Genomic DNA, 14,048 nt, shown 5'->3' on the forward strand with positions numbered 1-14,048 from the left:
GAGGACACTACTTGGTGGGTTAGATGTGCTGCTGTCTGCACAGGAAACAGGAGCAAAGACTGCATCACCACAAAAACCAGGTAGGAAGTGAGCTCTGTCCTTTCAGAGAGGGCAGCATCTTAAAAGAGGAAATGAATTGCTAAAAGCAGCACCAATTTTCTTCATTAACTTCCTTACTTAGATGACAATTCTAAGCATTTATTCCAGTAATTGAAAAACAGTATGCAAACCTAGCATAATTTTACACTTTTTCTCCCCTAAAAATAACATGAAATACCTGTAACAAGGAATATACTTCTACAGCTTTTAGCCTCACAGATTTAGACTAACATTTGGTCACTATCAGAAACACTACCTTTCTCTTTCCTTAGGAACAATTTGTACCTCCCACTGATATAGGAAGTTCTAACACATAAGGGGGTGTGTAGAGACGAAACATGTTTTTTGAAGAATCTGAAAATTAGCTCAGAATCAATTGGCTAACACAAGGAATCATCCTCCCTTTATTTAAATTACATTTTGGATTTTGCATACCAGTAAAACAACATGTCAAGAATTCAGTATTTGCATTTAAAACTGACATGAATGTTCAGCAAAACTGGCATTACAAACATGGCTGTTAAACAACAAAAAAATACTTAATAAAGGCAAGTCTACATAAGAAACTCCACCCTCTGACATTTCTTTCCATATTTGGAAGTATCTGTACAGTTCAAAATTATTAGAACCATTCCAATGCTAGCTACAGAAGCTAAGTGTAATAGCTGGCATTTTTTACTGCCTGAGGAATACTCTTTAAATTCCTTCATCACTCCCTTCAACAAGTTTTACTACTTCTGACCTACACAATAGAATAGACTTACACTTATCTTCGTCTACTTCTGGTTTTGAAGGTATAACTCAAGAGTCTCTGACAAATTTCATCATGATACCATGATAAAATGCTAAGCAACCAGTTTCAGATAGTCAATCTGTACCTAACAAACCCTGGAAATGCAGTTCTCCCTGTCTACCACTAGATAGAAGTCTGATCAAGTTAAACACCAAGCAGAGGTGGAAGATAACATAATAACTGAAAAAAAATCTGCAATGTCTACACTGGAATTGCCACTGGACAAAATACTACACACCAAGTGAACTAAAGCATGCTTACAAGGATGCATGAAACTTCCCATCTATAATTTAGCATTAAAGGGAGTGAGGAAGAGTGGAAATGAAAAATCTTGTTGCTTGACATGTGAACCAGTTTCTCCTTCTAATGTGATCTAAAGACATAGATATCACAGACCTGGCACTTGTCAATGTCTTTGTATTTTTCATTGCTAGAATTCTGTTTTTCTTGTTATGCAATTAATGTGCAATCTTATTTTCTGGTGTTTGGCTTGCTAACGTTCGACAAGCCAAAGTAAACTCCTCTTTGAAATGAGGCATGATCTGCAGGCCATTAAGAAAATCCTATCTGGAACTTAGATTGCCAAATTTGGATACTTATATGAGATAGGAGACAGAATGAAAACATAAAATACATTAATACAAACCCATGTCCTGAAGGAGCAATGAAGTATAAACAACACTGCACTCTATTATCTGGCATCTGGCGTCTGTTCACTCGAGATTCTGCATTCAGGTAGTCCTCAAACTTACTGTCAATGTAGTCGATAACTGGCTGCCAGCTGTAGAGATTACATGAATAAAAACCTGTAAATTACATTATTTACGTAAAGAAATCTGGTTTTGCTGAGAAATAGATGGTCACCATTTCCCCACAGCTTGGGTTGATTTTTTTTTTGTTTCACTTTTCATTTGCTTTTTAAAATTAAGATTCTTCTACACTGCAATTCAAGAGACCGGCTCCTCAACTTAAAATTGAGTTACATAGTTCCGAAGATACAATGTGTGAGTCCACTGAAAAAACCTTTCAAACACAATCACCGTCATCGTAAAAGCATAAACTAGAATACTTAAGAACAGTAGCCAAAGGAATATGCTTCACTGAACACATCTTGTGACAGCATGGAAGATGGTTCAGCACACTGCATAAATTGCATAAAGAGCCAAACACACCATTCAGTTTAAGGGGAAAAGATGGCAGCATTTCAACCAAGTTATAAAGGTACTTGGAATTACAGTAGTTAGAAGTTTTCAGCTAAAGGAAAAGTTTAAGAGTGTTAATATTTTAACTGAATACTGAAGCCTGCATTTTAAAATATGTCACAAAGTATTATCTCTCACACACATGCACAAAATGCAATGCAGAATTGTCATGGGAGAACATACAAAGAATGTCTTACCAATTACTATTATCCACAGCATCTCCAAATCCTGGTGTGTCAACTATCGTAAGTAGTAACTGAACACCACCCTCTTTGATTAAAACTTTTGACTGCTCAACCTAAATGAAATAAGGTAAGGTGAATAAGGTAAGATAAAATTCTTAGCAATTTAGTCACCTATCTTAAACACTGGGAAAAGCATTCAATGAGTAAGAAGTCTGACAAATAATTGCTGGCTTTTCTGCTTCAGAGGTACGCTGTGTCTGTGTTTTGCTCATAAAACCTCAATTATTTTACAATAATTAATAATTTTTTAAAAGAAAAAGATCATTATTTAAATAAAGTCAGTGATAAAAAACCCCCTTTAAGTATATGGGATAGCTTAATATTTTAATTCCTGATTAAACAGGAAAAACCTTAACCAGGCATTAAACTTGATGAAGTTGCAAACTTCGGTCAGTTCAAAGAAAATGACACTTTTCAAAACTCATCCTCCCCCCAAGCACCTTAAACATTTCTAGTCCTGTTACTGTATTTTTAAGAATACATTTATTCTCCATAATGGTTGGGAATGGAATCACAAAGTGAGGGTTTCCTGTTACAGACAGAATTATATTGGAAAGTAATACAATCTGGCTGCAATCTGCTGAGCTAGACCTCATGTGACTGTAATGGATTGGGTTCCTGTTCACTCAGGTCACTGATGGAAACCCGTCTCAGAAGGCAAATGCATCAGCACAAGGAATGATGCAACATCTGGGTGTGGGAATTCATGCCTCCAGTTATGACCACCGATCTGCAGCACAGCTCAGGCAGCTTGCAGGGAACATGTCATCAAACAGATTAAGCATGTCATGACAGAGAAGATCGAGGCTGAACAGCACATGGACTGCTACCCCCTTCTTCCTACTTATATCTCAGTAATTATTGATATTGCCAATGTCAGGTCCATCTGCGTGAGAAAGTGCTGTACACCACTGTCCTATCAGTAAGATGCACAGCAGTACAAAATGACAAACTCAAGCTGGCTTCTTTCCAATTGCTTGGACATTTAATCATCTTTTTTTCTCCCTGATATTAAAACAATTCCTCTTAAATCACTAGTGACACTGTTTTCCAGACATGGATTCAAGAAAACAACAATGCAAGCCATTTTTGCATGTGAACCACACGAGAGCTGGCAGACTCAAGGTGATGCCACCTTGTTGCTCATTGCTTAACATTCCTTAAGCCACTCAAACGCTAACTGGGGAAAGAAAAGAAAGTTCTATTTATAATAAGCCCTTTCTGGATGGTCTCTTGACTAGTTCAAGATTTGAGAAATATCATATTAATGCTTCTTAAGCTCTTGCACATCCCTAATTGTTATATAAATGAAACAGACTCTCACAGCCACACCTCAACATTGTTGCAAACGCTCTGCAATCACTGCTTATGTGATGCAATGTAAATCCACAAGATAAATTAACACTGCAGAAAGTCAAACTAAGTACCTCTTGCACAAGCAAAACACTGATTACAATTCAAAAGAGAATATACAGAATCACAGAAAACAGTAACTACCTACAAAGAAAGCTTCATATTTTACCTCTGAGTATGCAGGATGCTGTTTTTATCTACTCATCAGTAGGGATCCTACCCAAGTCAGATCAATCCCTTTCGCTGATAGCTCTCAAAGAGTTAACAGCTACCAGGGAGCTAAGTCACAGAAGTATCCAGGTTGGGCTGGACTTTAAGACCACCCAATTCAAACTCCAACATGAACAGGCCTGACTGCAAGGTTAGGAAGGTGTAAACAACCAGGAATTAAAATCAACCAAACAAAACCATACACACACCAGCCTAAGACACCACCAAGTTACTCTTTCACGATCTATTACAACTCTCATCCCTCCAAAAGCGTGCAGCTGAAAGCCATGAGAGCCTAGGAGTATATGCACTGCTTTAGAAACTTACATTTTAATTATGGTGAGCGTACTTCCCCCCATCCTCAAGAGTTCTATAAAGAAATTTTATTGTACACAATTTATACCAGAACTCAAGACAGTAATCCCCAGCCACAGCCAACTCAGCCAAGAGTTTACTACTCACAAGCTTTAACACACAAGAGATTAACTTCTGATTCCTTGCATTCTTTTGGCTATCTTGCATATAGTAACCACACAGCCCTCCTATTACCAAGCTCTCTGCAAGTATAAGAAACCCACAACACTTGCAAAATACTAGAGAAGATAATGCTAAGAGATGTACTCTTGCCAAGAGCTACAAGGTATCAGCTTCATTTTCCAGCACAAAAATTCCCAGCAAGAACCATTAAATTATTATGGGCTCACAGTGGAATGCTTTTACAAAAGAAGCAATTAACAAAACATTATCTTGAACATACATTTATAACAAAGGAAAAAAGAAAGGTCAGGAGAGCCTCAGAAATGTCACGCCAAACACTTTCCCTGATTCCGTATGCTTGTAAAATCTAAGTTCGGCTGAATTTGTGAAGTCACCTTCTGACAAATGGTCTGCAGCAACTGAATCTCTGCTGCAGACAATCAGACCACATCCACTATATCTTGTAAGCAGTAGATTCTACTGGCAGGGGAAAGAAGCATTTTTCTAACCTAAATGGATGTGTCCATACATGGTCAAAGGCACAGAAAGCAGCAATATCTGGAAAAGATCCAAAAAATCACTGTAAACTAGTGTCATTCATAGTTAAGCATCCAACTGCATCCTATCATCTGATTTACAAGTATTCCCAAGGGATTCATGGAAAACATTAGTTCAAGTCTTGGAATTTAAGACTTTTTAAGAAAAGTCTCCTCCAAACAGCCATTTTCCCATGCACTCCAGTCAGCTGGGTCACACGGGTCTCCTTGGCAGTTACTACACAGCGTTCATGACTTGGTGCTTGTTACAGCTTTTTATTGGATGAAACACTCCTTTAACATCTTGCATTCAAGGCAGTCAGATAATGATCAGAGGAAACACCTTTAATAGCCCCTCATTTCTGAATATGTTTCCTTTGAATTCATCTGACATCAAATCACTTAACTGTTTTTCTGCATTTTCTATGGGACTATTACAAAGGACCTGCCTCACAAAACAACTCCAAACTGCAATGGTTTTCAAGCCAAACCACAGTTTGTGTTTATCTATGTGAGAGCCTCTCAGACAATTCCTGATCAGTAAGTTGTTCCCACCATACAAGAACAGGTGATTATTACAACCAAGATTTGAGGATGCTCAAATGAGGTGGTTTCCTCTCATCCCTACCCTACAAAACCCTCAACTTAAAAAGGTATTCACTGGCAGAGTACAAATCCAGTAGATCCAAACAGCAGCTCCCACTGCTTATTCTTCAATATTTGACAGGAAACACCTCCAGATCATACACATAGTTGCTAGCACATACAGATTTTCAAGCTTGTAGGGGGAAACAATTTTATCCTCACTAACACTGAAATAAGATACTTCCCAGTTTCTTCCTTAAAACACTACACTGAGTTTTCATTCATCCCAAGGAACTGAAAGCAAAGTTGCATTGCAAGTAAACAAAAAGAAAGTACTTATTAGATAAAGTAAACAGTAGTTTCTAGAGGGGAAGATGGTCTTTAAATCTACTTCATTCCCACCATATTTTCTAAGTCGTGTCAGAACCCAATTTACTATTGAATATAGTTTTGGCAAGCTCTTGGCCTCAAGCTTTAGCCCACACAATGGAAGTAGGAAAAAAATGCAATGGGCTTATCAGCCTGAGCTCTGTTCAAGCCTTTCCCCCCCCCTTCCTTTCCAGCTTTACAAAGTAAAAAAAAAAAAATCATTAAGTGAGGCTTTCTGAAAAAAGATGATCTTTTTCTTCAACCAGTAAATCATTAGAAATCAAACCACCCCTGATGGTCAGAATGAACAGGGTCATCTAATCTTGTCACCTAACAGATGAAAGTACTTAACTCAAATTCCAGAAATTCCACAGTTTCATATTATTTTTTCTTACACTGATGCACCTTTAACTAGGGTGGGAGCGAGTTATCTTTGAAAGATGTCTTGGTCTGGGTTTTCTTCTTGTTAGCTTGTGTACAAATTCTTCCAAAGATTTTTCCCAACTGAAAAAACCAAAAATCTTCCAATGACAGGGAATCCATCCCACAATTACTTAAACTAAAATTCTATTAACATAACCTGAATTGGTTTAACTTCTGCTAAACCAGTGTGTAATCATCAGTAAAGAAATCACGCTACATCTCTCTTCCTATAAAAAAAGTCACCCTTCTATTTGGTTTTTGAACAGTCACTGATTAGTTCAGTAATAAGCATATTATATGAGAGTTTAACTCTTTGAAGACCTCTTTTCCACTTAACATCTCAACCTTTCTAATACAAATAATGGTCTGATGCCCCTGCTAACAGGCTTTCAAGTCCATTTTGTCAGTCACTATGGTTCTACATTAAACGTATAAGATACCCTAACAGAAATGATCAAAGCTTAGAAAGTATTAACGTATTGGTAATCAAACTCAGGATGTTCAAAAGCTTTCCTCCAAATTAAAAAATCTGTATTCCACAATGACTTCATTTTGTCATAGCATTCAAGTTTTCATTGACAAGCATCGCCATTCAAACTTCTCAATACGGGCATAACTAACTTCTTCCTTGTAATAATTACCTTGTGGTAATTTTTCAGTGTTCCGACATTGGATTAGAAAATGTCTTACCTAAAATCCTGAACAAAAAAAAAGAGGTCCCACAAAGCAGTAAGGTCAGTGGTTCACGGCACTGAAGCTGAATCACTTAATTTCAATGAGTAAAAAAGCACTTGTTTTACCACTTCTGTTTAGCACCATGCATACCCTCCTAACTCAACACAGGGCTTAATCACTTTATGACAACTCTGCAATTATCCAGTCACTTCAGCCACAGCTGAATTTGGCAGCTGGAGGAACTCTGCTGGACAACAGCAGCAATGGTGAGCACCCTTGGTCCTCACCTGTATGAAGTTAGATTATCATAAGGTATCTTCAGCAAAGTCTTAAACAAGTGCAAATCAAACCAGATAAGCAGAGTTCATGCAACCTTATTCAGCTGGTCAGCTGTGGAGGCAGAAAACACCCCACGAACACAATGATTTCCTAAACTACCCATAACATTATTATTTCTTAGCATTAGGTAATTGTTATTTCTAATAATCTTTTTGTAACACAAGAAACACGCTCCTTTTTTTGAGAGAAAATATAATTGATCAGTAGCAAGTTATTACACAAAACAAATGGATCAACTTCAGTCTTCCAAGTCTTTGACCAAATATTCCAGTTGCATCATGCATTTGCAGGAACATCATCTTTGCCCATGTACGTCTAGTGCTTAAAGTCAGACAGGTTCATCCTAGTCCCTGATGTTTCAGAATAACAACTTGTAACAGGTAAACAAGGTACCACAAACAGTACAGTCTGCAGAAGACTCGCAGATACTTTTATACCCCAGGTCCCCGCACTTCTGTGAAATCCTTTAGTATTTGGCCTCTAAAAGCCTGCCTTCAACAGTCACACAGGTTTTACTGCACATCTATGTATTTCTACAGATTTACTATTTTAATTGATAATAAACACTACATTTTCAAAAACTTCTGTACACATATGTGTTTTCTAATCTACAGGCAAAACACAAAACACTTCAGGGTTCCCACATTTCTACAGGCTACAGGTTTGAGAACCTGGAAGTTTTGTATAGCTAAGATAGAGTGAAAGACACACAGAGTATTTCTTGGTTCACATCATGACTGAATGCATCCTGGAACTCAGAGTGAAAGACACACAGAGTATTTCTTAGTGGTTCACATCATGACTGAATGCATCCTGGAACTCAGGTGCTTATGTAATAACTGTGTATCACCTTACATTACTAAACTGCAAGTTACAATGTTCAGGCTGTACCTTTTTTACCCCAGACATACCTGTACAGTCTTTTTAATTCTGTGTGAAGGACCTGGATACTCTGGGGAATACAATTCTGTTAAGAATAATGAGTTGATTAATGTTGATTTTCCCAGTCCAGATTCACCTAGAAGAAAACAGAACAGTTTCAGTAAAACCAGGAGTATCATGTAAAATATAAACATTTAGATCTACATTTCAAACACTCCTGAAACATAGTACCTGAAAACATGCACTGCACTCTAAGAGTTTGAGAATCTATCATCTTTTCAAATTTCAAGGAAAACCTTTCAAATCCCACTGTCACTGTTGGATTCTATGAACATTTATTTTTCTGATCATACTGAGTGCATTCAGCACTTTTGTCCATTGTTCCCATTACAACACACAAAGATGATATTACATTAAATTTTATACACAAGCTATCTTCCTGGTAAAACTAATCATAGTGCCAAAGCAGATTATGTTGTCTCCTTTATTTCAAATATTGTTATTTGAGTGTCTTTATTATCAGGAAGGGGAAAAGAGAAGCAGGGGTGGGAGTGGGGGGAGGGAGAAAGACTGAGATTAGTCTGCTATAACTATTAAAGCCACAAGAGATAAAATGAAGTTTCAAACTATGTGGTTGCCTGGGAATTTTGTTGTTGGGGCACAGAAGGGGGCTAGATTTTATTTGGGCTTTTTTGGTAATTTGTGCATGAGCAACAATAAGTCAGCCTTGCTGAAGAATCTGGAGACACTACTGCCATGACAATCCAAGCAAATACAGTTAAACACGCCACAGCAAATATTACCTTCCATTTACAGCTCTACAGAGACAAGGGCAAGAATTTCAGATCAACTACTTAGAGTATTTTAAAAGAAAAGTCTTTTGTTTAATTTTTTATTGTAAAGAAACTACTTCAACACAACAATTCACGCTGGCATGAGAACTAAGGATAAAGGTATAAAAAAATGATGCTTTCTTTCTGTTCAAATTTCATATGCAGTCTGTTAATACATTTAAATAAACAGAAACAGACACAGAGAAATTTGCTTTCAACCTAACAAATTTGAGGGCAAACTATATACTTTCACTGAAAGAGGAGAATGAACTGCACTGCACCCATACTTGAAAGGAAAAATTTAACTAAAGTACTAATCACTCTAACCCCAACAAGTACTGTGTTGATTTAGAGACTGAACTCAGAAAATTTCCAAGCCTGTCTTGAGATAAATGTCCTGGGTTAACGCAAGAGTTACAGAACAGAAAATAGTTACTAATTGTCTCCTCTGCAATAGGTATCTGGGTTTCCTACAGGAGCTGGCTCATACACACCAGCCATCTCGATTACAGTGGTGTAGCACAGAGTGTCTGCAGCACCGAGCAGAGCAATCTCATTAGCTACACGGTAAACGGATTAGCAGCTGATGAAACACTGCAACCAGAGCTCCCGCCGGCTGTCTGCGCTCTCAGTAGAGCTTGTTCTTCAAACCCCACCCTCTCGGACAGATGAGCTAACCCGTGCTGGGAGCAGCGGCTGGCCACAGCCAGGCTGATGGGCTGCGGCAGCCAAGGAAAAGGGAGATACTCAAGTTACGGTCTCAAGATAGCAATGAACACTAACCCCACCAGGACAGGTTTATGCAAGACAGCAGGGACATGCTTGCTGACAAGATTTCACTAGTACCCTGCAGATTTTGCCTTTTTCCGTAGTTAGATTCATGAGGAACTTAGAACTACGCAGTAAACACAGTGCCTCCGAGTCTGGTTATAAAGGACCCAAGTTTTCTACTCTGCATTTGCAAGACTTTAAGGGCAGGGTCAGCTGCAGCCGAGGGGCCTCCCTACCAATTCTGCAACACAAAGAAGCTCCTGAAATGCACAACTTTCCAATCTCATAGATGCACCCTGGTTAAAGCTTAACTGTCTCCATCTCACAGCCCTGCTCAAGAAATGCAAACCATTCCAGTTAAACTGAAGGTTTTTATCCACCCTACTGAAGCCCTCAAGAGGGTGGCTCTGATTTTTAAATGTACAATTCATATCCTTTCAGTGACCTCTGCTTTTTAACTTGAATCTTGCAAAAGTCACCCTACTAAAGTATTGAAGAAAGAATTTAACATCAGATTCTACTTCATTATACAAAAAGGGTTGCCCCTTCTTCTCCCTTCTATTAGGGTTACTGCTGGTCTTAATATGCTAAAGAATTTAAGGTGAAAAACACTGAGAACAACCATTTCTCTTGAAAATGAGTGCCTGTCAAGTTGTCATTAAAATTCAACATATGGAAGTAAGATTTTCAGCTTCAAAAGAATGTGATGGAAAACCAGCAGTTTGCCCTAGATAGCTTGGGCAGTTCTGGCACTCCGTACCAAGCAGACCCTGAACTGCTGAAGCATTACACCCTGGGAAATCTGAGGTTTGTTCCCCTCCTCACCCTTTGGCCCCCTTACAGCTGCAAAGTTATGAAGACAATTTTGAGCTGAAATCAGTGAAAAGAAAGTATGCTAAGGACATTTATGCACAATCTTGTTCCCAAAGGTGCCCAGCTTTCTAGATATCCTTACCCACCATGCTAACTGTAATCAGCCAGTGCAGATTGTAACAGTTTAAACTCCTTAACTGCTACCAGTAATTGAGGTACTACATGTAAGAGCTTGCCTCAATGCACCAATCCTGGGTGCAGTTGTGCCTTAGATGATGCAAGGGTCAACATCTACAATGGTAGTAAAAGGCTAAAATATCAAATAAAACAATTGCACTGAAACTGTAGGCAAAACCCCTAACTGGAACATTTAATATTGTACTATGGGGAATTATGCTGCTTCCACTGTAATAAAACAAGAATTTCTCTGCTGACTAGAGAAAGCAGGATTAGAGAAATCAACTGTAATCGAACAGTTCTAGTAGCCTTTCTGGACACATTTAAATATTCTGATCTTCACTAGAAAGACTGTAAAAAGTAAAAAAAAAAAAAAATTCAACCCCCCCAAATCCCCAAAACAAACAAAACCACACAAAGCCCCCTTAAGTCCACACCCAAACAAAACCCTCTGTCTTTCCCATGCTCCACCTTGCTCAAATCCACATTCACCTGAAAGGATTGCCTACTGGAAAGGCTGGGAAATCAGCTTCCAAGGATGTAACAGGCTATGAATACGACTAACAAAACCCCAAGGGAGAAGGGAAAACAAGTGAAGTTTCATTTGCCTTTGCAGAAACAAAAAGATACATCCCAAATAAAATGTATCTTCCCGCTTTCAGTAAGCACTTCTGATGAGATTTTGTCCTTTGACCATTACATGAACTGGCCAAAGGGTACAATGTAATAGAACCTTTTCAACAGTAATAACTTCTAATCACTTAATGAATTACGATGTCGTTAGACCTAGGAGCCCAACTTAGAGTGAGCGATTTTTAGAAATTTACTTTAAAAAGAAGAAAAGAAGGAAAACATTCTGCAGGGTAATCCTGAATTCAAAAGGTTAATTATTTCTGGTATCCAGGTCCTGCTTTTACCTTGCCCTCTCTCTCCCACTAAATATTTCACATAGGCTTCAAGTTCTTCTGAATATTGTTCTTTTTTTTTCTTCATTATTGTGTGTCTCTTGTTTATCAGCAACTTAGTGTTTCAAAATGTTAACATTTTATCAAGCTGTTTTTATAGTCACAACCAAACACATGGAGCTGGCCACTCTTGGTAGCATGTGCTTTTACTAACATACTTCTGTCAGTCTTGTGAATGAAGAGCTTTTGTGAGCCCTTACAGGACTAGCAAAAGTTCCAACTCTTCTAAAGTCCATGAATTTCTAAATGGCTGTACAAAGAGTGGAACTCTTCTTATACACTTAGGTTAACACTTACCTTCTGACCATTAGCAGCTTTATAAAGATGGCCCATAGCACATCATTTAAAATTAACCTTGGATAGCAAAATTTTTTCTTCTGTGAACAAAACACTGATCAAGTACTTCCCTTTTTTCTACACATGTAAGACTAGCTGTAACATGAGAAGGGAGACCAAGAAAAAAATAAAACCAACACATTCAGTTTCCTCTTTTATATCTCAAGCATATGCATCTCAAACATATCTCTGGGGGTCAGAGGAGACCACTGGCAACCACTGGAATAGTCTGCAAACCAAGTAAATAGTCTCCAGAACAATATTAAAGCAAGTAAGTAAAGGGAATGAACAATTAAAAAACTTGAACAATGGTGTGCAATCCATGTGAATGGGGGAAAGCAGTGCTCAGGTAAAAAAATAAGTAACTAGCTCAACGGAGCTACATAAATCTTTCACCTTCATTTCTAAATCCCTCCCTGTAAATGAACGAGAAATCCTAATCCGTGATAATCAGCTCGAAAATCTATTCACATCTAACTTGTTTCCATCAGTTCTTGCTATGACTTTATTACCACAAAAAACCTCAAACTGCCAGCATCTCCTCCCTGTGATGATGGAAGTGAATTGTTACCCTTAACGACGCTTTTTTCACCATTCATTGCTGTGGCACATTGAGAATGCTGCATATTTCCAACCTCCCCCAACTTTTCAGCCTCTGCCATTCATACTCAAAAGTCTATGACAAAAATGGGCAAGAAGACCAGTCCAACCCAGCTTTCTTCCAGCTTTATCTGTAACTTCTGGTGGAGACTGCTGTTTTCTCATTCATAAATTGCCCCTCTCAATAATGCATCACACTACCTCTTCTAGATACCATATCATTCTGAAAATCCAGGATCAGTTTTCTTCTATATTTTCAGGATCTTGTTTTCTAAAATCCAAGCCCTGAACTTAAAAGCATGACTTGCATTCTTAGGTTTATGACCTCATGTGAGAGCTCATTAAACATATCAAGTGATCAAGGTAAGCAACCAATCTTGAACATATTCAGCGTGCTTTCTGCATGTTTTATTTCCTACCTCTTCATCACAAGTTACTCTTGCAGAAATCACCAGAAGTTTTCTACTCTTCAGTATCATTACTTGGCTATCTACCAGTGAAACAGTATTTCATGCTTACGCCCTGTGACAGTCAGCTGCACCACTGGGAACATGACCACAAGTGCTATGTGTATTTAGGAATTTCAAGCTGCTTTCCTAAACTCCAGGTGGGACTACAAGACTGCCAAGGAACCACCCACCAGCAAGAAAAATGCTTTGCAGCACCATAAACCAAGACTTCAGTTAAATTGCTCAAAGTGATTTGCTTCATGTATCATCACCAAGGAGATGACCCGGTCTCTGTCACTGTCTCTATTAACTGGACACAGCAGGAACTGCAGATTCAAAACATGCACTAACTGCTAACTCTGATGGCTGAGAGAAGGTAACTCACCCCTGTGGGACTTGTAGATTATTCGAGATAAACCACCAATAAAGCCCCAAGACAACCAGGTTTCTACAAATTGCACAGGGTTTTTGGAAGCTTCCACTGCATTCTAAATAAAAACGTGTATTTAGAGTTCCTTGATACAGTCAAGCATAAGCTGCAGTTGCTTCACAGTTTCTTCAGAATAAAGATATCCAAAAATACTTACTTCTGTGATGAAGTGCATTTGATAGCACATTTGATAGCCACAAGGAGTTACAAAGGGATCAAATTCAATAGAAAAATGTTGTACTTCTCCACAGCCTACTTACACAGAATGTTTACATCAAAGCATATTTTATTTTCAGCTGGTGAGCAAGTTTTTTCATGGAATTTTTCCATTTTATAAATTCTTATTATTGTGACAGTTTTTGCTTAAAATAGTATCCCATTAGTTTGATGCTGGTGACTCAAAGAAGGGTAAAAAAGCTTGTCAGAAGGCATAAAAAATAATGCATTTCATCTTCTTTCATCCTTGTACAATTCAGTTTATGTGCA

The 14,048-nt window shown here is 38.2% G+C and overlaps 1 protein-coding gene across 2 annotated transcripts in view; it reads right to left on the minus strand.

Moving 5' to 3' along the window:
• Positions 1 to 14,048, minus strand: part of SEPT7 (septin 7) — a 63,669-nt gene that overhangs the window by 19,065 nt on the left and 30,556 nt on the right. For both annotated transcript variants that reach the window (XM_008633863.2, XM_017734452.1), the window contains exons 3-5: positions 8,218 to 8,324; positions 2,292 to 2,392; positions 1,539 to 1,673 (exon numbers count right to left, since the gene is read on the minus strand). In XM_008633863.2, the coding sequence (XP_008632085.1) occupies positions 1,539 to 1,673; positions 2,292 to 2,392; positions 8,218 to 8,324 (343 nt within the window). The remainder of the gene's footprint in view (positions 1 to 1,538; positions 1,674 to 2,291; positions 2,393 to 8,217; positions 8,325 to 14,048) is intronic.

The sequence above is a fragment of the Corvus brachyrhynchos genome, unplaced genomic scaffold (assembly GCF_000691975.1).
Source record: "Corvus brachyrhynchos isolate BGI_N302 unplaced genomic scaffold, ASM69197v1 scaffold94, whole genome shotgun sequence".
In the NCBI taxonomy this organism is placed as follows: domain Eukaryota; kingdom Metazoa; phylum Chordata; class Aves; order Passeriformes; family Corvidae; genus Corvus; species Corvus brachyrhynchos.